We start from the raw sequence: 27,459 nt of genomic DNA on the forward strand, positions 1-27,459 counted from the left end.
CTAGAGGGTCTACGTGGGTGACGCAGAGAGGCCTAGGGCTGACTTAGAGTGTCGGGGAGCTACATAGAGGTCAGCCAAGTTGACGTCGGGACTGGGATAAGTGTTGGAGGTTTTCTTCTCTCTGTTGGGTAAGACAGTTTGGCACCCTGTTGTACGAAAGAATTGTTGAATAATAAAATCCTCCCTTGCTGCACTGGTTTTCCCACATTGGGTTTTTCCGGGAACTATTGTCCAAAATAACTGTGTCGATGTGTTGATTCTTATGCATCTGTTTGTTTCTGATTTATGGTGTGATATCTGCAGCAAGATTTATTTTAATGTTTATTGAAGGAATTTCATAAATAACTTATTGGAAATAAGTAGGCAAAGTAAATGAGATGTTGCAGTGATAGAATTTTCACATGGTATCAGAGCAAGTAATCAGAGACAAGAAGGGAAAATCAGCTATGGGTTGAGACCATGATGCGGAGGCATCCACGTCAGGAGACTCGCATAGACTTTCAAAAATTTGCACAAGAGAAAGTGATTTCGATTTCTCTATGTTGGCTTCCAAGCTGGAAGAAGAAGTGGCTTGTATGACTAGTTTTGCATCATCAGAAGTATGGTATATGGACAGTGGAGCCTCTTGGCATATGACGATAATCAGGGAATGTTTCTCAGATTATCGAGAAGAGAAGATGAACTTTTCAGATCACCATGGGGAACAAGGCAAAGTGTACTCCAGTAGGGAGGGGTACCATATTTTTTCAAACAAAATGGGGAGAACAGTTCCATGCTATCAATATGATGCATGTACCAAGATTGGGGATGAACTTACTTTCCGTGTTGCAACTTCAAGGCAAGGGCTATGACATCTTCTTCATCAAGGAAAAAGTATATGTCAAACACCCAAGCTGGACAAAGAAAGCGCAGATCGGAATCAAAAGTAACAGGTTGTACAGATTACAACTAGAATCACCAATGGCACTAATAGAAAGTCATGGAGACAAGGACTTGAACGAACTATGGCACAAAAGAATGGGACATTTGCACCATGGGGCTCTGAGAATTCATGAGATGATGTATGCAGAGGATGTGCTCTAGGAAAGTATGCCAAGGCAACATTTCCTAGAAGTAAACACAGGACCAAGAGTGTACTAGGATTGATACACTCAGATATTTGCGGAACCTATGTCCACTAAAGCTTTGAGTGGTGTCGAGTACTTCCTTACCTTCATTGATGATCGCTCAAGGAAACCTTAGATTTATTTTCTTAAAACCAAGGACGAGGTTTTCTGTCGATTCAAAGAGTTCAAGGCTTTGGTAAAGAATCTGACTATGAAGAAAATAAAAGTTTTGCGCTCAGATAATGGTGGAGAGTATGTCGATAAGGACTTCACTAATTTTTGCGCTAAGGAGGGCATCAGAAGAGAGTGGACAGCTCCTTACAATCCGAAGCAGAATGGAGTAGCAGAAACGAAGAACATGACTATTACAGCTAGGGCCATGATGTATGATCAGGAGATGCCAAAATTCCTATGGGCAGAAGCATGCAACACAGTAGTCTATGTTCAGAAAAGGACTCCTCATTGGTCGTTGGGCAAGATTACTCAAGAGAAAGTTTTCAAAGGGAAGACACCTGAAGTTAATCATTTCAAGATATTTGGGAGCTTAGCATATTGTCGTGTACCCGAGGAAAAGAGGAAAAAGCCGGATCAAACTGCGGAAAAAGGATATCTAGTGGGATATAGCGAGAATGCTAAGGCATACAGAATCTATCTTCCAGGAAGCAGGAAGGTAGTGGTTCGACAAAATGTGAAGTTCATGGAGGACAGGGCTTTCAGAAAATCTCGTGAGATGCCTTCCAAGAAGCAATCAAAAGAGGAGTCGTTGGTTAAACCTCTTCAACCAACCGAAGTAAAGAATTCTTCCTCGGATCAGGAAGATTCACAGGATGAGGAGGAGCTAATAGAAGCACCTGCTGGCAAAGGAATAACTAGCAGGGAACTTCGTCAGATTCTGCGAGATGCAGAGGACTTCATCAATGCGCCAAGAAACAATAAGAGGGAGCGAAAACAGCTAGATAGATATTAGGCATTAGTAGCTCAAGATGGGGAGCCTGCCAATTTCCAGCAGGCAGCTCAACATCAGGTTTGGCTAGATGTGATGGTAGAGGAGTACAACTCCATAATGGTGAACGATGTCTAGGAGGTATCGCTAAGGCCTCAAGACAAATCAGTGGTAGGTTCGAGATGGATCTACAAGATCAAATACGCTACAGACAGCAGTGTTGAGAAATATAAGGCCAGGTTTGTGGCTAAGGGGTATGCTCAAAAGGAAGGAATTGACTACGAGGAAACCTTCGCCCCGGTAACCAAGTATACATCTACTAGGACCGTGATATCTCTTACAGCACAGCTGGGGTGGGAGATTCATCAAATGGATGTCAAAACGGCTTTTCTGAATGGGGTAATAGAAGAAAAGGTATACATTGAACAACTAGAGGGCTTTGAGACAAATAAGAAGTCGCATGTATGCAGGTTGAAGAAAGCCCTATAAGGGCTGAAATAGGCACCTAGAGCATGGTATGGTCAAATCCATGGCTACTTGCAAAAGATGGGATTTTTCAAGAGTGACGCGGATCCAAATCTCTATTATCTGGTTGTAGAGAATGAGCCGCTAATCTTAGTATTGTATGTGGAGGATCTCTTTCTGACAAGATCATCTAGGCTAATTGGGGACTGCAAGAAGAATCTAGCCACAGAATTCAATATGAAGGATTTGGGACGAATTCATTATTTCCTAGGGTTGGAAGTTTCGCAGCTGAAGGGAGAGATCTTCCTTGGGCAAGGGAGGTATGCTATAGAAATCCTGAAAAGATTCAGGATGGAGGACTGTAGACCCATGGCTACTCCAATGATCACCAACTAGAAGAAGATTGATGCATCAGAAGACAAGGATGTTGATCCCACCTTATACAAGCAACTCATAGGTTCCCTGATGTATCTGGTCAATACCAGGCCAGACATTTGCTATGCTGTCAACACCCTTGGTCAGTTCATGGTGGAACCAAAGAGGGCGCACTGGGTAACAGCCAAACATGTTCTCAGGTATTTACAGGGAACAGTCGATTATGGACTCTTGTACACCAGGGATAAGGATATCAGATTGAGTGGATTTACTAATGCAGATTGGGTAAGAAGTTCACAGGATCCGAAAAGTACCTTTGGGCACCGTTTCAACATTGGATCAGGAATGACTTCCTGGTGCAGTAGGAAACAGAAGTTCGTGGCTCTGAGCTCATTTGAGGCAAAATATATGGCGACAAGCACAGCTTCGTGTGAGGCCATATGTTTTAGAAAACTGCTTGTGAACCTATTCAGAATAAAAAAGGAGTTGACCAGGATCATGTGCGATAATCAGAGTTGCATTAAGTTCTCTGAGAATCCAGTGTTTCACGATCGCTCAAAGCGTATTGATATCAGGTGCCACTTTGTCAGAGATTGTGTCCAACGAGGAGCTGTACAATTGAGCTACACTCCTACAGAAGAATAGGTGGTAGACATCCTTACCAAGGCCCTTGGAAGAACCAAGTTTGATTATTTCAGGGGGAAGATGGGGATAATAAAGAATCCATTTCAGTAGCAGAAATGGGTATGATGTTGCAGTGCAGTAGCGGTCAGCAGTAGCACGATGCAACATGATGAGTAGGAGTTTGTAGTGCAGATGCAGTGTTGGAACTTGGGAAGAAGGGCCAACAGTAGCACAGATGCAGAGGGAGTCGCAATGCAAATGCAGTGTTGGGAAGTTGGACCAACAACAACGCGGATGCAGAGGGAGCTGCAGTACAAATGTAGCAGTGGTAGAGACATGGGCAGCAGTACAGGATGCAGCAGTGCAGAGGATGTTGGGCAGGGAGACTTAGCATCAACACAGGTACGGATGTCGTATGATCATAGTAATGCTCAGTGTGAAGTATTACTAGAGCATAAACCTTGCTAAGAGGGAATGTTGATTTGGGGTAGCATCAAATGTGCTCTAACCATGAAAATTGGTGGAGAGGCTAAACCGCATGAGACCTCCAAGACCCAGAAATGGTTTGGGCAGATTATAACCGATTTGGGAGATATTAAAATAATTAATATTTTTAATGGATTTCCTAAAATCTAAACTTAGGAAAAATAAAATATTAATGGGTATTAATATAAAATTGGGTTAGAAGGTTCCAAAAGTCATGGATCAAGCCAAATCTAATCTTAGCCATTGATTAGAGATTTAATCTCGGTTGTTGAAGGACCAACAGGAAAAGTATAAGAAGAGGGTTGAGGGTCAGTTGGAGAACACACTGAGGGAGACCAGTTAGTTCAATTTCTGGAGCTGGGTTAGCTAAGAAATTCAAACTAGTAGTCTAGAGAGCAGCAAGAGGTAGCAAGTACAGAACAGAGAGTTAGGATCAGCACCAGAAGACCAGCGTAGAGGCAAAAGAGGCAGACGCAGAGGCAGCAGCAGACTGCACAGTCACTAGAGGGCCTGCGTAGGTGACGCGGAGAGGCCCAGGGCTGACACAGAGTGTCGGGGATCTACCCAGAGGTCAGCCAGGTTGACACCCTGTTGTACGAAAGAATTGTTGAATAATAAAATCCTCCCTTGCTGCACCGGCTTTCCCACATTGAGTTTTTCCGGGGACTGTTGTACAAAATAACTATGTCGATGTGTTGATTCTTGTGCATGTGTTTGTTTCTGATTTATGGTGTGATATCTGCAGTAGAATTTATTTTAATGTTTATTGAAAGAATTTCATAAATAGCTTATTGGAAATAAGTAGGCAAAGTAAATCATATGTTGCAATGATAAAATTTTCACAGTCTCTGGTGTCCTGAAGACGTTGAAGATAGGAGTTAACTCCTTCTCCCTTATGCATCAATGTTTGTTGCAACACTTGTTCTAGGTAAATCTTCCATTTTTCGGAAGAGCCTTCATACAGTGAAGACAAAGCTTCCCACATCTCTCGGACTGTATCCTTGCCCTGCAAGTGTGAGACCACATGATCTCGAACTCCATCGAGAATGAGCCTCTTTGGCTTCCCTTTCTCGGCTTTGTACTTCTTTCTTTGATCACTGTAAGCAGGAACAACTACAACACTTTTGATGTAGGCTTCGAGATCATATTCTTCCAGAACAACAAAGAATTTGATCTTCCATATGACATAGTTGGAAGCCCCTTCCAACCTGTCCTGGTCTCTGAGACTATGCGATGCCATCTCACCCAACTGTCGAACTGACTCCTCTAGTCACTGCTCAGCACTGCTTCCTGGCAAGTGAGAAATTCGAACTTTTTCGGCAAAAGGTTCTCTGAGGAGAAAATTCCCCTTCTATATGTCTTCGCTCTTTTTTTACCGATTTCTGCCTCGGCAGAAACTGCGCCCTTCAAGCACTGCACAGAGGCTCTACGTCACTCCCCCTGCCTCTGCAAACTCACGAACTGGAAATCGTACCTCTGTCGACTCTCTCAGAGAGAGATTTCCTCGGAATCTCTGCTTCCAGGCAAGGACTGCGCAATCCCTTCAAGGGGATTCGAACATAGTTTTAAGACTCCGACTCCGACTCCGAAACGGTAATGACTCGGCCGGCTCGATTTCAATGACTCGGTTGTTGTAAAAAATACATTAAATATTTATTTTTTTTTATAAAAAAACATAATTTTAAAGATTTTAAACATAATTTTAAAGATTTTCATTCATGTTTCCAAACACACAGCACTATAATATAGATGGAAGACAACATATGATCAAAGTAGGCTCATGAACCAATCCATTATATCAAAATGGTACCCAATGGCAATACATAGTCAACTGTCATACATGATCAAAGACTCAAAACAAAAAACACATAACCAAGGAAGCTAGAAATGGCCTCTACAACAAAAGTAAACTGTGACGGTGACCAGACTCCAGTACTAGTACTACAGTACTACTGGCTAGTAGCTACTGTCAGAGGAGCCAAGATCATGTCGATCAATCTCTGGATCATCATCATCAGAGTCAGACAGGGGGGCCCCATGGCTCCTCCTCATCATCATCATCTCCAACTGCAACTATAGAAGTGGTACCACTAGCAAGCTGTGCAACTGCAGCAGACGCAAGCTGAGATAGAGTAGATATGCGGCTGCGCTTCTGTCATGGCTGAGCAGAGGAAGCACCTACAACTGGAGTACTTGCTGGCTGTGAGACTGAGGCTGGTGGATTGGGATCTGCATTCAACTGAACAGGCTGAAGTTGAACAACATGTTCAAGTTCAACTGATGTCTCCATATCTAAATCTACATCAAGATCCTCATCAAGATCAAACTCTGTTGGACGACTCTCCACTACCCAATCTGATGTTGGATCAATGTCTTCCAACACAATGGGATCTGAATCAGGTCTTTTGTTCAGCAAATGGTTTCGTCTGAGCTGAAGGTTGTATTGGACATAAACTAGATCATTTAACCGTTTTTGATCCAAACGGTTTCTCTTCTTTATGTGAATCCTCTCAAAGACAGACCAATTGCGCTCACACCCAGATGCACTGCAAGTTTGACTCAAAATACGAATTGCAAACCTTTGCAATTCAGGACAATGGCCACCAAAGGCCTCCCACCATTGTGCTGCAAAAAACATAGGAGTGTAATGAGTTAGCTCAACAAAATTACAAATTATATCTAGCTTTCAAATTATAAACGATTTAACAAACTTTAAAAAAAAGTAAAACTATTAAGAATTTGAAAATTGAAATTTTTGTTTACCTGGCTCATCTACTTCTATTGCAATCTTTGCTAAGTTCTTCCCAAAGGTACCTGCCGCATTGCTAAAGATATTGGCCTGTCGGTGTATCTTCAGCTGATCAGACTCCAATGGGATCATGCGTTCAATGCAATCAACCAGTCCATCTTTGACCTCCCCCCTCAAAGCTCCTGACTCCTTAGCTTTATAATGATACCGTGGGTTCAAAAAATACCCAGCTGCATGTATAGGGCGATGGAGTTGATTGTTCCATCTTTCATCAATGATTGCCCAAATGGGCCCATACTTTGCCACTCTATCCTTGTATACCGTCTTTATTTGCTCCTTTGCTTGATCCATAGCCTCATAAATGAAGCCCATAGCCAACCTTTCCCCATCTACCAACCGCAACACCTTAACTAGTGGCTCAGCGAGCTTCACAATCTCTGTTGCCTTTCTCCAAAAAGTTTCTTCATGAACTTTCCTTTTCAATTCTTTGCCTCCTGGTTTGTTAGACCAATTGCTTTGATTCCATTCATCACTGAAAAACATGTTTTGCAAGTTTCTATGTTGGGAAAGCATAGATTGCAATGTCAAAAAATGTGTAGCAAATCTAGTGATGGCAGGCCTAATAATATCCTTGCCCCCAGTGTGTTTCCTCATGAGGCTCAAAACCAATGTATGATTGTAGATAAATTTTGTTATGCTTTTGGCATGATCTATAGTGTTTTTGACCCAATCTAATTTTCCAATATCCTCAAGCATGAGGTCTATGCAATGTGCAGCACATGGGGTCCAAAAGATGGTCTTGTGTTGTTCCTCTAACAGTTTACAAGCAAGAACATAGTTAGAGGCATTATCTGTGATGATTTGAACAACATTAGCCACCCCCACCTCCTCAACAACCTGATCCAATAGCTGAAACAACAAGTGGCCATCTTTTACCTTATCAAATGCATCAACTGATTATAAAAACATGGTTCCCTGTGGGCAGAAGACAAGAAAGTTTATGATGGTACGGTTTCTTTGATCAGTCCATCCATCTGACATGATGGTACACCCTGTTCTTGCCCATGAGTCCCTGAACTCTTGCAAATACTCATTAATGGATTGAATTTCTTTCTACAAACGAAACCCCCTTAGCTCATGCATAGTAGGGCCTTTGAAGCCTTTTCCAGCAGCATGTATGGCATCAAACATAGGCTCATAATATGGTGAACGAGCAGCATTAAAGGGGATATCAGCATCATACCACCATCTAGCTATGTACTCACAAGCAATCTCCCTCAATTCTTTCTTCCAATGGTCATCTAAAGTGGGTTGTATTTGAGTTTTACTAACTTCAGGACCATGTGCATCTGATGGAGAGGAGGGAGTGAAATAACTTTTGATAGTCACATCACCCTTTTTCATTCTACCCTTTCCCTTATCTTGAACAGAACCAAAAGAGGGAGGAACATATCGGAAAGGGTTGGATGTATCAGTTTGAGGGATAGAGGAAGAACCCTCAAAATCATAATGGGGGTTCGCAGCCATCATTTTTTGTATCTCCCTCTTCCTCCCAATTTCAGCCTGTATGTCTCTTTACCTAGCCTTATCTTCTTTAAATTTCTCAAAGCTGGCCAACAAATTCTTCCTAATCTCCCCAATTTCTGGTGAGGTACATGGGGTAATTTGGCCTCTAATCCCTGCCAAGTGTTGTTTCAGCCTATTAATGCCCCCAGGACCTTCCTTAATTTTCCTATGGCAAAATTTGCATTGCATTTGACAATCAACCATTTCAACATATGCCCAAGCAGGATCTATTGCTCTAGGTGCCATTTTTTGACTAGGAAATGAAAGCAAACAATCTGAAAATGAAAAAAAAAACCTTGATTCAATGTTCATTTATTTGAAAAAAAAACACTCTTTAAGATTTCTAGATATGCACCTAAAATTTACTAAGCAAAAACAGATTTATAGAGGTGAAAAAAAATACCTCCAGGCACAAACTGCCTCAAGCTTGCTCCAAGAATCAGCTCCTCAATGCTGCTCCAAATGGCTGCCCAAGAAGCTCCTCACTCCAACTACAATGCTCCTCCAAGACTCCTCACTGCTGCTCCAAAACAAGCTCAAGAACTGCTCACTAACTCTCAAAGAAGACTCTCACTCAAATGCATAAGATTGTTGTGAGTGAATGAGAGCACTTGGGTGTGTTAAATAGGGTTTGGGGGGGGGAATGGACCCCAAAAATCATTTAGCAAATTCATATAACTATTTGGAGTCCAAACCAACCAAAAAACCATTTAAAAATCCATTAAACTTTTATAAAATCGCTGTAATACGTGTTGTTGGGCGGTTTGTTGTGACTCGGCCGAGTCATAACAGAAATGGTCGAGTTGACAGACCGTTCCAAAGGCCGTTTCATTGTTGGAGGCTGTGGCTCGGATCAACCCGACCGTTTCAGTTTCGAAACGGCTGTTTCTTAAAACAGTGGATTCGAATTGCTGCCAAATGCAACTTTTTGCCTCTCTACTCAGCGCTGGATCTGTTCTTCCTGTTTCAAAATCAATGCTCTGATACCATGTGAAAACTCCTAATCCTCAAGGAACCCCTACTGCAGCAAATTCGAATCTACTTCACCTACTTGATTTTAATTACATTGATCAAGTTATTCTTCTGAATACTGAAGCAAATTACTTCTGCAGCCTACACTACTTAAATTTGATTTGCATGAAACAAGGAAATTGAGGAAGAACAAGATACATAAGACAAAGCTGTTTTTGGACAAAATAGTCTCTAGAAAAACCCAATGCGGCAAAACTGGTGCAACAGCTCTAAGGGTTTATTATTAAGCAGGAGAAAATTTTGAATACAAATCAAGGGTGCTCAACTAGCAATCCTTTACAGAGAAAATATTGGACAAAAGACTGGTGCAATAATCTCACCCTGTCACTGGAGAATCAGTGACTGATCCTCAGCTCTGGGAGGCTCTGCGTCACCCTCTAATGGCCTCTGCGTCAAACTACATCACCCTGGGCAACTTCTGCGTCACTCCTCCAGGGTATTACGTTGCCTCTCTGCTCTGGATCTTCTGCTAGCAGAGAATTTGAATTTATTGCCTCTAGTCTCACACCCTGGCTTCCGACACCTGAACTTCGAATTCCCTTTGCAGAAATTCGACTTCCCCTCACTGGTTGTGTTGCCTCTGCGTCAGAACTGCGTAGGCCAGCGTCAACCCTCCTTTGGACGTCTTCTATCCTTTCTCTGCCTTGTATTCTCGAGAAAGTCCTCCCAAAATCTCACTACCCCTCTACTGCAAGATCTCCCTAATCGATTTTCCTCCTAAGAAGTTCTCACCTCATAAAATCGATTTCCTCAATCTCTTTCTGTGTTTCTAAATGAACCCCAACCCTCCTCTTATACTTTTCCTATTGAGACTGCAACGGCCGAGATTAAGTCTCTAATCAACAACTAAGATTAAAACATGACTTGATCCGCCTTCTAGATCATTATCACCCATATTTTGATTAATACCCATTAATATTTTAATTTCCCTAAGTTTAGATTTAGGAACCCCATTAAAAATATTAATTATTTTAACAAAATACAATCCGGGTGGAATTTCACCAAACGGTTTCTGGGTTCTTTAGAACTCATGTACCTTAGCCTCTCCAACAATTTTCAAGACTAGAGCACTTTCGATGCTACCAAAAACTAACACATATCATGCTCTGACTGGCCCAAAAATTTCACATCTCAGGCCCAAGAATCTCAGCCTCTTATTAGCTGCCTGTAGCGAGAGAAATATGATCCCTGTACGCTGCCTTTAACCCAGAAAATAATATGACCTGGGTGCTGAGATGAAGAGGGTTTCTCCTTAGAGATTCAAGCCTCTTCCGAAGCCTTGAATTCAACTTCCTAAGATTCGAACCACAGAAAATTCCCTTGCTCTCACTGCTGTAAGGTTTGCTTCTTGGAGCTTCCTTTTCCTTTCTCCTTGCCCTCATACACTCAAATCTCGAGCTCATCTCCTTTGGATTCCTTCCAAATCGAGGTCCTCTTCTTTCCTCTCCCATTCTCCTCTATCCTTTGCGAAAAAGTCATTAGAAGTAGAATGATACTTCCTTTTTCCCTTTTGTCTCTTTGAAAAAGATGGAAACCCGATCCCTAGGATCTAATGGCTGAGATTTAATCTCAAGCCATTCGATCAATTGCTAGGATCAATCCCCCACTTGACCCCTCATACATGTGGTCCCCTTCTTTCAAAAAGACTTCTTAGTACTTTTAAAGTTTTGTACCTTGGTGCACTTTTTCATATAAAGTAGCTTTTTAAACATAAGTCACTTTAATATTATAAAGTGAACTTTAGTACTTTACCCATAAAGTCACTTTTAGACACATGACTTTAATAATTTAAAATACATGGTACAACTCCACACAAAAATACCTTAGCCCCCTTTGACACTAATAATCTCACAATGTCAACTTCTGGCAAGTGATTTCCCACAGCAAAGCAATGGCTAAATCATTTTTCCATATATGATTAAAGCATATTGTAATTAAGCCCTCAAAATCTGAAATTGGAAATTTTTAGAGATTGCTACAAATGTATCATCTTAAGAACATCCCAAGCCCTGCATAACTTCTGTACAACGATTAGGCACATCCAAAGTCCAAGGATTCATGTGCCAATCCATTCAAATAAAATATTTCGGAATCAATATAGTAAACATTAAACGCAATTTATTATATAAACTGAATATTTGCGTTCAAATTATCTATTCTATATCTCTAGGCATCATTGGTGAACTAGAAAAATTTACCTTCCTTCTGTTTACAGCTAGCTTCCTGGAGAGCCAGTATAACCTCTACATACAATTGTAAGAAGCAAGTTCCAGTTGTTGTTTCTGAAGGCAGTGCCAACTGTAACATATCCACATACTCAATTTTCCATATAAGAATGATGGTATATACAGTCAAAAGAACATGACTATATAAAGATATCAAATATTTTCAGAATCATGAAGCCAATCCTGTAACCTTGTAAAAACACAAACAGAGTACATCCAGATTTTTCAAAAAACATTTTCAATTTTGCAATTCTTTACAACTTCAAACAAGAAATGCACGAATGTGTTTGACTGGAATTTACTTTGATACCACCATAACCAAGACGCTCCCCAAGTCCCCCTGCTACAAGAACAAATGCAGCATCACATGCTTCCCTAATCCCAGCTTCTTCAAATTTGATAAAATTCTCATCACCAAATGACAACACCTCACCAGCTGGTACCTGCAAACAAAAGTTATTCAATAAAACGTACCAACATGGGAGACAACTCATAATTTGAAATTGTAATATGAGCCATAATTCTGGAAAGAAGCAAGATAGAGATCATTAGATGCCAGATGAGATTAAGGAAGTCTGGAACGATAATTGAATTGACTCAATTGATCTATTAGATATACCACTGGCAAAGAACTTTTAGTCAGACTTTGTCACCATTTCTATCTCTATAGTTTATCACCCTTAATCTAAAGCATTCTTATTCAAATGACCAACATGAATATATAGCCTACTCTTTCAAGCAATTATGACACATAAGCTGGTCAGTTGTTTTAGATGGGCATAAATTTTTTGTACGTAATAGAAGTAACAAAAACTTCCGCTGTATTCACCTTACCTCTTGCCTTTTACCTGTTTTTTGCTTTGTATATCTCAATGTTGAGAACATCGGCATCGGGATAAAATCGGCAAGGGTCCTTAAAACAAAAAAACCATAAAAATCGGGAAAATATCGGTAAACATTTGGCAAACATCAGCAAAATTAAGATACCATCAAAATATTTTTTAAAATCGGCAAACATCGGGTAGGCCAAAAGATCGTGATTTCGAGATAAAACCGGGATGTTATCCAGATGTTCGCAACACTGGTATATCTTTCTATTTTGATAAAAATTCTTCTTTCCAAACAATCATTACTATTTTCTTTCTCACACTCAAAACATCTAGCACAGGTTGAAGTTATTAACAGACATATAGTTTATACTATAGTTTTAAAAACCAGAACCGGATTTTGAACTGGCCACCTATTTAACCGGGATTCGAACCGGAACCGGATCAAACTGGATCAAACCGGATTCAATGAACAAGATATGGAAAAAAATACATAAATTATTTAATTTTTAATGAAAAATTATCTTTAAGAGTTCAAACTGTGATTCCAAACTATTGGAGAAAAAATATGCAACATTTGTTCATCTATATACCATGTAAGGGTGAATATATCAAAATGGCAGAGTACAATACATGTTAACAACAAAATACATAATCAATGAGGCTCTAAGTGGATGTTGGAGTCCAAAAACAATGCTACAAGTTATAAGGCCACCAGCCTACTACAAATCATTGATCAACATGATCACTCATCAAACTCATCATTGATTCACCACTACTAGGAATGGGATCATCAACAACAGCTACATAAACATCATCTAGCTCTAAGTCTTTAGACTTGGATTGCTCAACCTTATAATATGGTAGAAATTGAAAAAGTTTAACATGCTTAGAAAATGATTTTGGTTTGAGTGAAGGGTTCATCTCCTCAACCTTATGATATGGTGGAAAAAGCTTAGCATGCCTAAACAATTATTTTGCTTTGAATGAAGGGAATTTTCTGTGGTTCGATTAAATCCCAGGAAAAAATCAGGATTAAATCGAAAAGCAGTGAGAGCAAGGGAATTTTCTGTCGTTCAATTAAATTCGGGAAAAAATTGGGATTAAATCCCCAAAATGCGATTTTTTTGGCTGGCCGATTAAATCAGCCGATTTTTTGCCAGTGAAAAAGTCGAGATTAAATCGAAAAAGTCAGGATTAAATCGGGACTTTTTCCAAAACATCGTGAATGAGGTAGTTTCTTTAACGATTTTTTTATTTTTTATTTTTAAATTGTGATTTTATTGAAAAAGTCAGGATTTTTTTAAAAATGAATATTTTTGTATTTTTTAATTTTGTAGACTTTTTGCCGACTTTTTCAAAAAACTCCCAACTTTAACGACACTTTCAACTTTTGAACCCTTGCCGATTTAATCCCGACTTCGACTTTTTCCACATTGCATTTTTGTTAAGGCCATGGTAGAGGATTTCAACAATCAATACCACCAACATCAACAAAGTTCAACAATCAATATCACCAACATCAAGGTACATAAAGGGCTTCTTGCTCTTGATTAAATGCTAATTCCATACCCTCACACAAGACAAAATCAAATGGAAAAATTGCAATCCCCCAAATCTTGAAATCCTGAAATCTATTTAGTTTGTTGAATTTTGAGTAAGATCTAAAATTCTAGTTTCTCCATATGAAATCCAGTGATGTCGGAACCACCCTCAGACATCCTAAGTCAATTCATGGTAATTTTAAAATTTACTCTTAGAATTTAGCATTACCATTGATTGTTGGTATTGCTAAGGTTGAGTTAGATATTTTGTTTAAGTATAGGGTTTAGGAGGGGGGGTTGGTTTTATGGCCAAGGGGGCTTGTTTTGGAAGGAAAGCAACCCAGGCTTCCTCCAAAACCACCTGAAAACCCGCCATCGTGTTGATTTTTCCCTTGTACCCCAGATCTTGTTTATGTCTAGACTTGATCATAAACACACTAAAGGTATTCAACTAACATCACTTTGCACAACGAAAATATAAGAGCAGTGAAATCAATAATAATACACAAGTTTTATGAGGCCAAAACGTGTTTCTGATTAGTCCATCAATAAGAAAATATTAGGGCTCTGATACGAAGGATTATGGCCCTTTATGAAACCCTAATACAACTAGTATCCCTAGTATACTATAAAATACAATTAGGGCTTGAGGTCTAATCCTTCAAACCTTCAATCTTCCCATCAAAACAAAGACAAAATAACTTGACTTACTTGCAGCATTCCTTTGCCGCCAACCCTTTTTTTCCTCTTTGCCCTTGATGTGCTTGGTTGTCCTTTGCCTCCTTGTCATACAAAGATTAGCTCCCTTTAGATCTCTATCAAACTTCCCACCCACCTAACAAACATTTGGATCAACTTCTCAAATTTTGGCTTATCCCTTCAGCCCACACCTACTTATTGTCCACCAATAGACTGCTCCTCAACCTAGTGGTGCATGTTCTTGTAGCCCTATGCCAATCCTTTGGCATTTTGGTCAACGTTCTACAAGCACTCCTTAGATGCTTCAGTCGGGCCTTAAACCTACAACAGCCTGCTTCAACAATCCTCCATATGCCCTCAGTCAACCTTATTTTCTGGTACAGACTTTACTACAAAAACCCTAGCCACAATCAGCATGATGTACTAAGGTCCTCTGGATGAAGCAAACTTTGCACGATCTCCAAGTGAAGTTTCATAAGCCCATTCTGATATTCTATGACAACACTAGCGCCATAAGTCTCTCCAAGAATCTTGTAATGCATTCAAAAACCAAATATATTCCTATCAGATATCACTTTCTTTGGGAACAGGTTACAAAGAAGAATATCAGGTAGTATACATTGGGACAAAGGAACAAATAGCTGACATCTTCACCAAGCCTCTACAATGAGAGACATTTGAGTATCTTCAACAAAAGCTCGAGATCCTACCAAGTTCACATTGATATGTATTCTTTCATGCCAAGCAGACATGGGGAGAAAGGCACTTTGCAGGAAGATATAGGAAGATATTTTGTCAAAGGGGGAGAGAAATCAGGAGAGGAAGATCAGAAGCATGGAGTCAAGGGGAGCAAGCAGTCCCAAGGGGAGAACGTGTGTTGCCATCAATGCCAAAGGAGCGGGATTGCTGGAATGTGGTTGTCATTGTTGTCAACCCAAACAACAGCCAAAAGAATCCCCACTTTTAACCAGGAAAATGATTGGGAAAATCAATGTTTTTTCTCTCAATACCATCACCATTTGATTCTCCCCACCATGTTGATTCCAATGGTAGGTAGCACACCACAGAACTCCTCATATTTGAGGAGATATGTCTTGTCAAAGTTGGAGCCCCATTATGTGGTAAAGGAGCCCCAAATTGAATATTAAAAGGCAGCTCTACTACAGGATAAAATTTGAATTAATATTCAAATAAAATTTCAATAAATATTTATTTATCTTGGTTGTTCCAAATCAGCCTCAAAAGGATTATACATCAAAGAGAATTGGGTTTATTAAGCATGAATGAGGTCGGACTTCAAATAAAATTAATTTTTGGCTTGTTGTAATGTCACCTCCTTGGCCTATTGGACATCTCAAACGCCCGCCCCCTCCGTCCCAAGAAGCCCCCCTCATTTAGTATAAATAAGGGCTCAGATTCATCCTAGAGCATCACTTTACACACTTATCTTTCTAAATTTTTCGTTTGCTCTTGTGAGACCTTGTATTTTCACGCTGATCAGAATAGTAGGCCAAGTATTTCTGGGTATCTTTGTGGTTCTTTGATCATCTTTTGGTTTGGTTCTTCATTGGTTTTATGAGGCTAAATCGAGGATAAATTCGTCTAGTTTGACACTAGCTCAAAGGCCTATTTTGTGGCCAAAATTCGGATCCTTCCTGAGGCTCTACTTGAGGTTATTTGGCCCTTTGCGGTGAGGCATACATGAGCAAGGTTCGATGAATCTTTGGGCATATTCGAAGGTCATTTCATCTCAGTTTGAGGACTGTTATGTGGTTATTTTTTTAGCACTTAAGGAGGCTTATTTTCCAGATCTTGAGGCAACCCCTTTTGGACCTCTTAAACTTGTTCTATGGCATTTTCGATGGTTTGTACCCTAGTCCTCTTTGCACTGTTATAGACTCCTTTAAAGGCTAGACCGAGACCATATTCAGAGGCTTGATCAGAGGTCTGTTTTTTGAAGCAAGACCTAAAGCTTACAAAGTCTAATCTGAGGTTGCTTAAAGGAAACTTTCAAGGCTATTTCCAAGGGTTATCCTTCAAACATTTGCTAAGTCTGGATCCGAGCTATTTAAGGTTGATTCGTGAGCATAACTGTGGTATATCTTTGAGTCTGAGAGGCTAACCAAACTCATGTTTAGGGATAAATTTTTAAGTGGTTTCAAGGTCTTAGGCAACTTCATATGTGTCTCTACTGAATTGCTCGAACCCCTCTAGCTGCTCTATATAGATCTCCTCAACAATTCTATTGAGGAAGCTTGTCTTCACATCCATCTGGTGAATCTTCCACCCCATCTATGTTGCAAGTGCCAAAATAGTCCTAATGGATGAATATTGTGCTACTAGGGAAAAAGTCTCGTCATAGTCTATGCCCTCAATCTGTGAGAAGCCCTTGGCCACAAACCTAGCCTTGAACTTTTCCACACTCCCATCTACTCCATGCTTCAACTTGTACACCCATCTGGATCCAACTATTGATTTCCCCTCAGGTCATGGAACAACCTCCCAAACCTCATTCTTCGTGATAGAGGAATACTCCTCCACCATGGCATTCTGCCAAACTTGCTGAGAAGTTGCCTCTTCATAAGAAGGAGGCTCGGTGTCCACCAACTCTGTCATCAGTGCCATATAACTTGTGTACCTTTGTGGTTGTTTACTCTACCAAAACATGGTGCTAGGAGCCCCGACCTGCTCCTATGCCTCTTGGATCAAACTCTCGGCCCACTTGGCCTTCTTCCTCCTATGGTGGGTGGCTTTGGTTGATCTATCTTCTCTCAACCTAGCTTGTCCTCCTCATCCTACTGCAAATCTTGTTGTGCTACCTGTTGACCATTGAAGTGGCACCTAAAGATTTTCTAAAGACTACATGCCCAAGGATGTACCAAAGGTTGCTTGTACCATCAAAGATCATCATATCACCAGAGTTTTTCGTCTCTATTTTTGCTTCTCATCTTTTTTTTGTTGTACTCAAATTCCACAATCCCTACGGGGACAATGTAAACATGGTACTAGTATGAGGAGTCGAGCCATGTAACAGGCTTGGGTGGCCTGGGACCTTATCATCAAGTGAGTATTACTCTAGGAGGTTTTTTTTCACCTGGTTAATTATCTTCTCCTTATGAGGACTTAATAGTTAATTGAGTTTTTTCCTCCAAGCATAACCCCAAAGTCGGAGTACGACTTGATGGTGAGGCCTTGGGTGAGACCTAGTGTCTAGGGTCATTGTATATTACCATACTAGATCACACAAAAAAATTCATGGAATTTGATTAGGTCTAAGGGGTCATTTTTTAAGTTTTTTTAATTTCCGGCGGGGCGGAAATTAGAATAAAATTTGTATATGAAATGTAATAAGTGATGTCTAGAGAAGTTGTATGGGGCATGAGTCTAAAAATTACACCTATCACCCTCAACTTTCTACTATGGCACACTTTGAGGGGTTAAAAATGTGTTCTAGACATTCAAAACCCGCTTTTCCTAAGTTTAGTGGGAAATCTGACAATAAATTAGACCAGAAATAAATTAAATGGAGAGAAATAAATTGTTCCAAGTGACAAAATGACATGGAAATAACTTGGAAATTATCTCAAATCAAAGTAGTGAGTCAAAGGACAAGTTGGACGATGATTTGGCACCTTGCATCATAAATACATGGTCCCCTCAAGGAAATCGAATTTCTTGACATAAATGCAGCAGCTTTTTACTGGGATATTCAAATTTGTGGAGTTAATTCACATTTGCGAGGATTTGGGAGAATATTTGGCAGAGATTTTTATGGGAAATTGTCCCCACATTGGTTTCCACTAAAAGAATGTTGAATGAATTAATTTGGAATGAGCAAACAGCTCAATGATAATACAGAGATATTTACAATAATAGAAACATCAAGTTTCTATGTAGAATATGGAAACACTCAGTTTCATCTAAAAAACTGCTAAAAGAATACAAATAGCAACAGCTAAAAGGAATGAGCATTAAATACTAAATAGGAATATTCTAATACCCTCCCTTAATGCTCAATCTATTTACAACACCAATAGATCCTCTGAATTTTACAAATTTATCAGGACCAAGAGGCTTGGTGAAAATGTCGGCGGGCTGCTCTGTTGTGGAAACATATTGCAACTGAACTGAGCCGTCTTCAACAAGCTGGCGAATGTAGTGGCAATGAGTTTCCACATGCTTTGTTCGTTCATGAAAGACTGGATTCTTGGCAAGTTTGAGCACTCCCTAATTATCACAAAACAAAGAAGTAGGCCCTGTCTGGGAAACATGCATATCTGCAAGCATACGTCGAAGCCAAACTGCCTCACAGGATGCCTTAACTGCTCCCCGATACTCTGCTTCTGTTGAGGAGAGAGCCACTGCCTGTTGCTTCTTACTAGTCCAAGTAACAGCACCGGATCCTAGATTAAACACATACCCAGCTGTAGATTTACGGTCATCAACCGAACCGGCCCAGTCAGAATCAGTGTAACCACGGAGTATAGGTTTGGAACTTCGAGTGTATAGGAGACCATAATCAGAAGTGCCACGCACATATCGTAGCACACGCTTTGCTGCTTGCCAATGATCAGCTTTAGGAGCTGACATGAAGCGAGAAATGTAGCTTACTGCAAAACTGATGTCAGGTCTGGTAGCAGTAAGGTAGATGAGACTGCCCACTAATTGCCTGAATAAAGTTTCATCCACAAGGGGAGAGGATGACTGTGCTGAAAGTTTGAGTCCTGGTTCCATAGGAGTCGTGGCCGGTTTGCAATCCTGCATTCTGAACCTGTCCACAAGATTTTTGGCATACTTGGACTGAGAGAGAAAGATTTGATTTTCAGTCTGCCAAACTTCAACCCCCAGACAGTAATGAAGAAGTCCCAAGTCAGTCATCTCAAAAGTGCTGCATAAATCTTGTTTGATCCCATGGATCAAATGTGCAGAGCTGCCAGTAATGATAAGGTCATCCACATAGACAACCACAAACAAGATATCATCACCAGTATGCTTGATATACAGGTTTGCATCAGATGGACTCCGCTGAAAACCCTGATCTGTCAGGTACTGATCAATTTTCATGTACCAAGCCCGAGGAGCTTGTTTCAATCCATAGATTGCTTTAGCTAACCGACACACTTTCTGTTCTTGACCAGCAATCTTGAATCCTGGAGGCTGCGTCATGTAGACTTCTTCTTGGAGATCACCATTTAGGAAAGCACTCTTTACATCCATCTGATGAACTTTCCAATTGAACTGAGCTGCTAGGGCAAGCATAAGCCTTATGGTACTCATCTTGGCTGTAGGAGCAAAAGTCTCCTCATAGTCAATGCCTTCCTTCTGTGAGAACCCTCGAGCCACAAGACGAGCTTTATACTTGTCTATGGTTCCATCAGCTTTGTATTTCACTTTATACACCCATTTGCAACCTATGGGTTTTTTTTCTGCAGGAAGATCAGAAAGTGTCCATGTGTGATTCTTCTGAAGGCTCTGGAATTCGGCTTCCATAGCCTGTTCCCACTCAGATGTACCCTTAGCCTCTGAATAGGTTTGAGGCTCAAAAGTACTGTGTAGGTTAGCCATAAGAGCAAAATTGACTGTAGACTGTTGTCTGTTCTTATGTCTAGAAGTTCTACCTTCAAGGAGCTCATCATCCCGGAGATCACCAATGGTTTTAGCCCACCATTTAGGCCGAAGACTAGAAGAAGCAATATCAGGAGTAGAGGAACCAATATCAGGAGGAGGTGGAGAAGACTCAAGAGCAATAGGGGCCGCAAGAGGAGGGTTATTTTCTGGAGGAAGCTCAGATAGAGTATTATCAAATACTGATGCTACATCATCCCTCCCATCAGGTGGACCGACCGGAAGAAGAACACTGTGAGGCTAATCCTCAGAAGAAGAAGACTGAAAGAATCCTCTGTCTTCATCAAATACTACATCCCGACTGAAGCTAAGACGACCAGTGGCTATATCTATCAGCCTATAGGCCTTGTGATGATCATTGTACCCTGTCATCATGAGTTTCTGGCTTTTGGAATCCAACTTAGAGCGCTTAGCAGCTGGAATCCAAACATATGCAACTGAGCCAAATACTTTGAGATGACTGATCTTAGGCTTACGGCCAGACCAAACCTCTTCAGGAGTCTTCCCTGTAACAGCCTGAGTGGGTGATCTGTTAAGAAGATAAACAGCAGTAAATACTGCTTCAGCCCAGAATTTGTTTGGAACACTCCTGTGTTGTAGCATGGAACGAGCCATTTCAACAACCGTGCGATTGCGACGCTCGACAACACTGTTTTACTGAGGAGTGTAAGGAGTGGTTAATTGACGTTTGATACCATGAATATCACAGAAGTTGGCAAACGCTGAAGAACAAAATTACCCCCCATTGTCGGTCCTAAGGGTCATGATGTTACAACCAGATTCTTTTTCCACTAAGGTTTTAAACTTCTGAAAGGTACTAAGAGCATCAGATTTATTTTTTTTAAAATATACCCACATCTTTCTACTGAAATCATCTACAATAAGTAAAAAATATTTGCAAGCAGTGATAGACGCTGTATTCATAGGACCGCAAATATCAGCATGAAGTAACTGAAGTACCTTAGATGCGCGCCAAGATTCTCCATTTTTTAATGAAGACCGATGTTGCTTTCCCGCTTGACAGGCGCTGCATACCCCCAACTGCTGAGTCTGAATATCAGGTAATCCAGACACAAGTCCCTCCCGAGAGAGCTGAGAGAGATATTGCATATTGAGATGCCGATATCGCTGATGCCATAGAGTGCTGATAGGAGAGATACGTGCTGCTAGAGCCACTTCTGGAGAGTCATCGGTGTCAAGTAGCCTGTATAGACCATGGTCCTCTAGGCCAACAGCAACTGTTAAACTAGTCTCCCTGTCAATAATGGAGCACTTGTGGGCACTGAACACTACATCAAGTTGAGGAGAATTCCTCATAATCTGGCTGACAGATAGCAGATTAATTTCCATACCAGGAACATAGTATACATTCAGAAATATAAGTGTGCGCCCACCAGACTGAATTTGAACTGTACCTCTGCCAGCTACTGTGTACTTTTCACCTCCGCCAAATACCACGGAATCACTGAAAGGTGAGAAGTCAATAAACCAGTCACGCCTGTGAGAGAAATGACGTGATGCGCCAGAATCAATGTACCATGCAGAGGAAGGAACAGGATCTGAAGACCTTTTAGCCATAAAGGTGTAAAAGGCAGACTCTGTCTGCTCGAAATGTTCTGCAACATTTGCTCTCTGATGTGGCCCTCCCTGTTTCCTCTGTTCAGAAGCAATCCTCTGTCGGCAATCTTTCTTCATGTGACCGAACCTGTGACAGTAATTACACTGCACACTTTTCTTCCTAGCAGGATCAAAAGGCTGAGAGGAGCCTTTCTGCTGAAAGGACTGAGAGGACTGATATTTTGCAGAAAATGCATTTTCCGAGGACACTGATGAAGCACTACTACCAAACTGTTGTTTCCACCGATCCTGCTGCAGAAGTTTGGTACATAAATCTGGAAACTTCAGATCAACATTTGTGGTGGTAATGTTGAGTGTTTCTATGAAGTGTTCATAAGATTTCGGTAGACTTTTCAAAGTAATGACTACCATATCTTCTTCCTCCATGGTCCGACCAATGGCTTCGAGCTAATCTCGAATGTCTTTAATTTTGTTGAGATGTTCATGTAAAGACATATGTCCGTCCATCATGATGGAGAACAACTGATTTTTGAGAAAAAAAGCTCTGCTTTTGTCAAAATGTCTCATGCAGTTCTTTCAACTGTTGCCAGATTTCGGCAGCTGTCTTGCCAGAAGGAATCTGTGGTAACTGATCATCAGCGACAGAGAGCTTGAGAAGCATAACAGCCTCTCGATTTCGATCATCAAATTTATCTTGATCGGTCCCAGCTGTACCGGGACGAAGCTCTTTGCCCAAAATGAGCTGATCAAGACGCCTGTATTCAAAAATGGTCAACATTCTTTGTTTCCAAATGTTATAGTTGTTGCCATTAAAGCGTTGATTTCCTTCTAACATCAGATTGGTGAGCGTGGCCATTTTCCCAAAGAAAATACAGAAGTCTGACACACAAAAAAAATGTAGCTGCCTGTTTATCCTGGTGTAAATTAAAAACAGACTTTGTTCTGCTAGAAAAAAATATTTACCCAGCAAAAATATCTCCCCAGTCTAAAACAATAGCAATACTGCTGTAACAAATAACACAGGACAGAGCTTTAATAAATGTGACAGGTCCAAATCATAAGGTAAAGTTTGAGGTTCCTTTCTCTGTCCAGATCTGAGTTTTGTCCTAAGATAAGCACAGGTCTGAGAATACAGTCTCCCACAGGTCTGAGAATGCAAGTCTACCACAAGTGTATACTGCTGCAATGTCCGAGCTATAAACAGGTGTCACAGGTATGCTCAGGTCCGTGGAGCTGCACCACAATCCGAGCTACAACAGGTGATTTCAAGTCTGAGTTGTAATGGAGGTTGTCATGATCACGATGGAAAAAATCCGCTGATTGGGAAAACACTGCCGGCAAACAGGACCGTTGATGATAAAACAAATACGTAGATTTAACAAAAGTGGACCCACGTGAGCCGTCAAATGCTTCACGTCTCAGCTACGTTCCGTGGTATAGTTCCACAGGTCCGAGGTGTATCCACGGGTTTGAAATATAACCCTTCAAATATCCACGGGTTCGAGCCTCTAACGCTGCTGGTTAATTATCGGTCTTTAATTACGAGAGCCACGATGAGGTGACAGGGGTTCAAAAAACAAATAGACTGTTGCCCATAACACGCAGAGCGTATTTTCAGACCAGCTCGATCACCAATCCAGAATAATTACACGACTCCGATTTTCAAAAACAAATGAGATTTGAATGAGAGAAAACACCTGGGTCACCTTTGCCAAAGAAAAGTAGTCCACGTGAATGTCTGTGGATACGTGTTGAGTTCGAGTAGCCGCCAGGCGTAGAAGAAAATAGCCAAATTCGATTCACGATTCCAAACCAGAAAAATGACTTTCACGATTCCAAGCAAACTGGCCAGCCAAAAAAAAATCCCGCTCCCACGAAACAGTCACCGCCACAAAATTAATTCCTCAGAAAAATGATCATGCAGGAGAAGAATCCATTTCTGTATCGAGATGGACGACTGTAAGCTTTTATCACAGCGAGCAAAGCCGAGGCTAAGACTCAGTGAAGGCTACCTGGCTTACAGAGGGCTCGACCTTAGAAAGGACTCAAGAGATTAAGATGCAGAGAGAATAACTGTTCAAGAAATCTCTTAACCTCGCTCTGATACCATAAAAGAATGTTGAATGAATTAATTTGGAATGAGCAAACAGCTCAATGATAATACAGAGATATTTACAATAATAGGAACATCAGGTTTCTATGTAGAATATGGAAACACTCAGTTTCATCTAAGAAACTGCTAAAAGAATACAAATAGCAACAGCTAAAAAGAATGAGCATTAAATACTAAATAGGAATATTCTAATATCCACCATATAAACTTGTCATTTAATCATGGAATTCGATTTTGCTTAAGGGATTCTTGATTCCACTTGGGAAATTCGAATTTGCATGATCTAATCTCTAATCAATGGCTAAGATTAAATTAGACTTGATACTTGTCTCTTAAAAGCTTCTCACCCATATTTTCATTAATACCCATTAATATTTTAATTTTCCAAAGTTTAGACTTAGGAACCCCATTAAAAATATTAATTATTTTAATAAAATACAATCTGGGTGGAATTTCACCAAACAATTTCTAAGTCTTGGAGATCTCATGTGTTCTAGCTCCTCCACAAAATTTCAGAGCTAGAGCACATCCGATGCTACCCAAAAATCAACAAGCTATTGATATAATCTTTCTATGCTTTAAATTATTTCATTTTCCATATATTCTTGTAAAGTTGCTAGCGCTAAGTTATATTGTATTAGCATTTGATTTGAAAGTAAGCTCTAGAGTTTGAAAGTTCTAGTTTATTTTCAAATAAATTTCTAGAAGTTTCAATTCATTGTTTGTTTATCTAAATATATATGGACTAATATTTGATTTGAATATTGTAAAAGATTTTTTGTTGAATCAAGTGTGAAGGGAAGTCTTTAGGGCACCAGCCCACTCTTGGAGCACCTTCAAAGGAACTCTCATTAGTTATTTGGATTCACTTAGTTTATCTTATGAAAAGTGTTTTGCCCCTCTCTGCACTAGAAACTCACTCTAAAATTCTCAGCAAACCACGCCCCAGAATTTTGAATTAGCTCAAGTGTTTCTCTCTCTGTGTGTGTTTTCCAACTAACCCCAAGCCTCCCTTTATACTTTTCCTGTTTAGAAATCAACGATCGTGATCTAATCTCTAATCAATGGCTACAATTAAATTTGACTTGATACTTGTCTTTTAGAAGCTTCTCACTCATATTTTCATTAATACCCATTAATATTTTAATTTTCCTAAGTTTAGACTTAGGAACCCCATTAAAAATATCAATTATTTTAATAAAATACAATCCGGGTGGAATTTCACCAAACAATTTATAGGTCTTGGAGATCTCATGTCTTCTTGCCCCTCCACAAAATTTTGGAGCTAGAGCACATCCGATGCTACCCGAAAATCAACAAGTTATTGGTATAATCTGTCTATGTTAAGAAGTATTTCATTTTCCATATATTCTTGTAAAGTTGCTAGTGCAAAGTTATCTTGTATTAGCATTTGATTTGAAAGTAAGCTCTAGAGTTTGAAAGTTCTAGTTTATTTTCAAATAAATTTCTAGAAGTTTCAATTCATAGTTTGTTCATCTAAATATATATGGACTAATGTTTGATTTGAGTATTGTAGAAGATTTTTTGTTGAATCAAGCGTGAAGGAAAGTCTTTGAGAGACCAGCCCACTCTTAGAACACCTTCAAAGGAACTCTCATAGTTATTTGGATTCACTTAGTTTATCTTATGAAAAGTGTCTTACCCCTCTCTGCACTAGAAACTCAGTCCGAAATTCTCAGCGAACCACACCCGAAAATTTTCAATTAGCTCAAGTGTTTCTCTCTCTCTCTGTGTTTTCCAATTGACCCCAAGCATCCCTTTATACTTTGCCTGTTGAGAAATCAACGGTCATGATCTAATCTCTAATATACGGCTACGATTAAATTTGACTTGATACTCGTCTCTTAGAAGCTTCTCACCCATAATTTCATTAATACCCATTAATATTTTAATTTTCCAAAGTTTAGACTTATGAACCCCATTAAAAATATTATTTATTTTAATAAAATACAATCTGGGTGGAATTTCATCAAACAATTTCTAGGTCTTGGAGATCTCATGTGTTCTAGCCCCTCCACAAAATTTCGGAGCTAGAGCACATCTGATACTACCCAAAAATCAACAAGCTATTGGTATGATCTTTCTATGCTTTGAATTATTTCATTTTCCATATATTCTTGTAAAGTTGCTAGTGCAAAGTTATCTTGCATTAGCATTTCATTTGAAAGTGAGCTCTAGAGTTTGAAAGTTCTAGTTTATTTTCAAATAAATTTCTAGAAGTTTCAATTCATTGTTTATTTATCTAAATATATATGGACTAATGTTTGACTTGAGTATTGTAGAAGAATGTTTGTTGAATCAAGCGTGAGGGGGAGTCTTTGGGAAACCAGCCCACTCTTGGAGCACCTTCAAAGGAACTCTCATTAGTGATTTGGATTCATTTAGTTTATCTTATGAAAAGTGTCTTGCAGGGATTCGTTTGGGCATAGCTTGTATACAAGCAATTATTTTAAAAAATTTAATCTTTGAAATAATGCTTCATTGATTCATATTAGCTATTTGAGAGCTTTTCTAAGCTAAACCAAGTGATGGGGTTCACTCCCATCACTTGATTTGATTTCTTATATATTATTTGTATTTTATTTAATTGTTTTCATATTCTTTCTACACTAATTTGTTTCTTGATCTTGCAACCCATAGGTAGAGTGTTGGTGATAAGAGAATCAAGGAAGGATCACACAAATTCTAACACTTTTTCCTTGTAAGACCTCTCAACCCTTTCAAGTTGATTTTTTTAGGAGGTTGTGGACAAAGAGGAGGGCTGTTTGTTGTCGCGCAGATTGGCACGACAACGCTCGGACCGGGGGCTGTCACTCTAATCCCCGATCCCTCCGTTTAAGCCTGTCTCCCGCGGCTAAGGGGGGTAGTCCCTGTGAGATGATGAGACCAACTGTCGACCAGTTGGTTGGGAGACACGAGACACGATATAAAAAGGGCTCGATGTATTTGGTTAATTTAGCAGACCAGTGCCTTAAGAGGATGTTATTAAAATGATTACTTGTTAAATGATATAAAAAGATGGACCATGAACAGCAATTATCTATCATCAGCTAAAAACACAATGCTCTTAAAATGACAAAAAACGATATCCAGCAGCTAAAAATTTGAAAAGATGAATGCTTTAAATCACCACGAGAATCATAAACCATCAACCAGATATCAATTTCGCATCTCGGCTTGAAAAAAAAAACTTTAGATCTCAGCAATAAAGATATAACGTGAAAGCAACTGAAATCTGGCAAAAATAATTTTCCACAAAAAAATTTTAAAATTTTTTTTTTTTTTTTTATTTATTTAAACTAAAAAAATCTAAACTATGAAAATTTAAAACTAAATCTAAAATCTAAAGAAATTTTTGTTTTATTTTTTTATATTTTAAAACAAAAAATAAAACCAAAATCTAAGAATCTAATTAAGGTCAAATAAAAAAATAAAACCTAACCAAAATCGAATTTTTAACCAAGCCTAAAAATAAAAGATT

The 27,459-nt window shown here is 39.7% G+C and overlaps 1 protein-coding gene across 2 annotated transcripts in view; it reads right to left on the minus strand.

Annotated features, from left to right (window-relative positions):
* USP (UDP-sugar pyrophosphorylase) overlaps window positions 1–27,459 on the minus strand; it is a 285,855-nt gene that overhangs the window by 146,009 nt on the left and 112,387 nt on the right. For both annotated transcript variants that reach the window (XM_089391942.1, XM_089391943.1), the window contains exons 5-6: window positions 11,874–12,014; window positions 11,545–11,644 (exon numbers count right to left, since the gene is read on the minus strand). In XM_089391942.1, coding sequence (XP_089248068.1) covers window positions 11,545–11,644; window positions 11,874–12,014 — 241 coding nt within the window. The remainder of the gene's footprint in view (window positions 1–11,544; window positions 11,645–11,873; window positions 12,015–27,459) is intronic.

The sequence above is a fragment of the Pinus tabuliformis genome, chromosome 1_1 (genome assembly GCF_031772625.1).
Source record: "Pinus tabuliformis cultivar Carrire ecotype Pingquan chromosome 1_1, CPIR1, whole genome shotgun sequence".
Taxonomy (NCBI): domain Eukaryota; kingdom Viridiplantae; phylum Streptophyta; class Pinopsida; order Pinales; family Pinaceae; genus Pinus; species Pinus tabuliformis.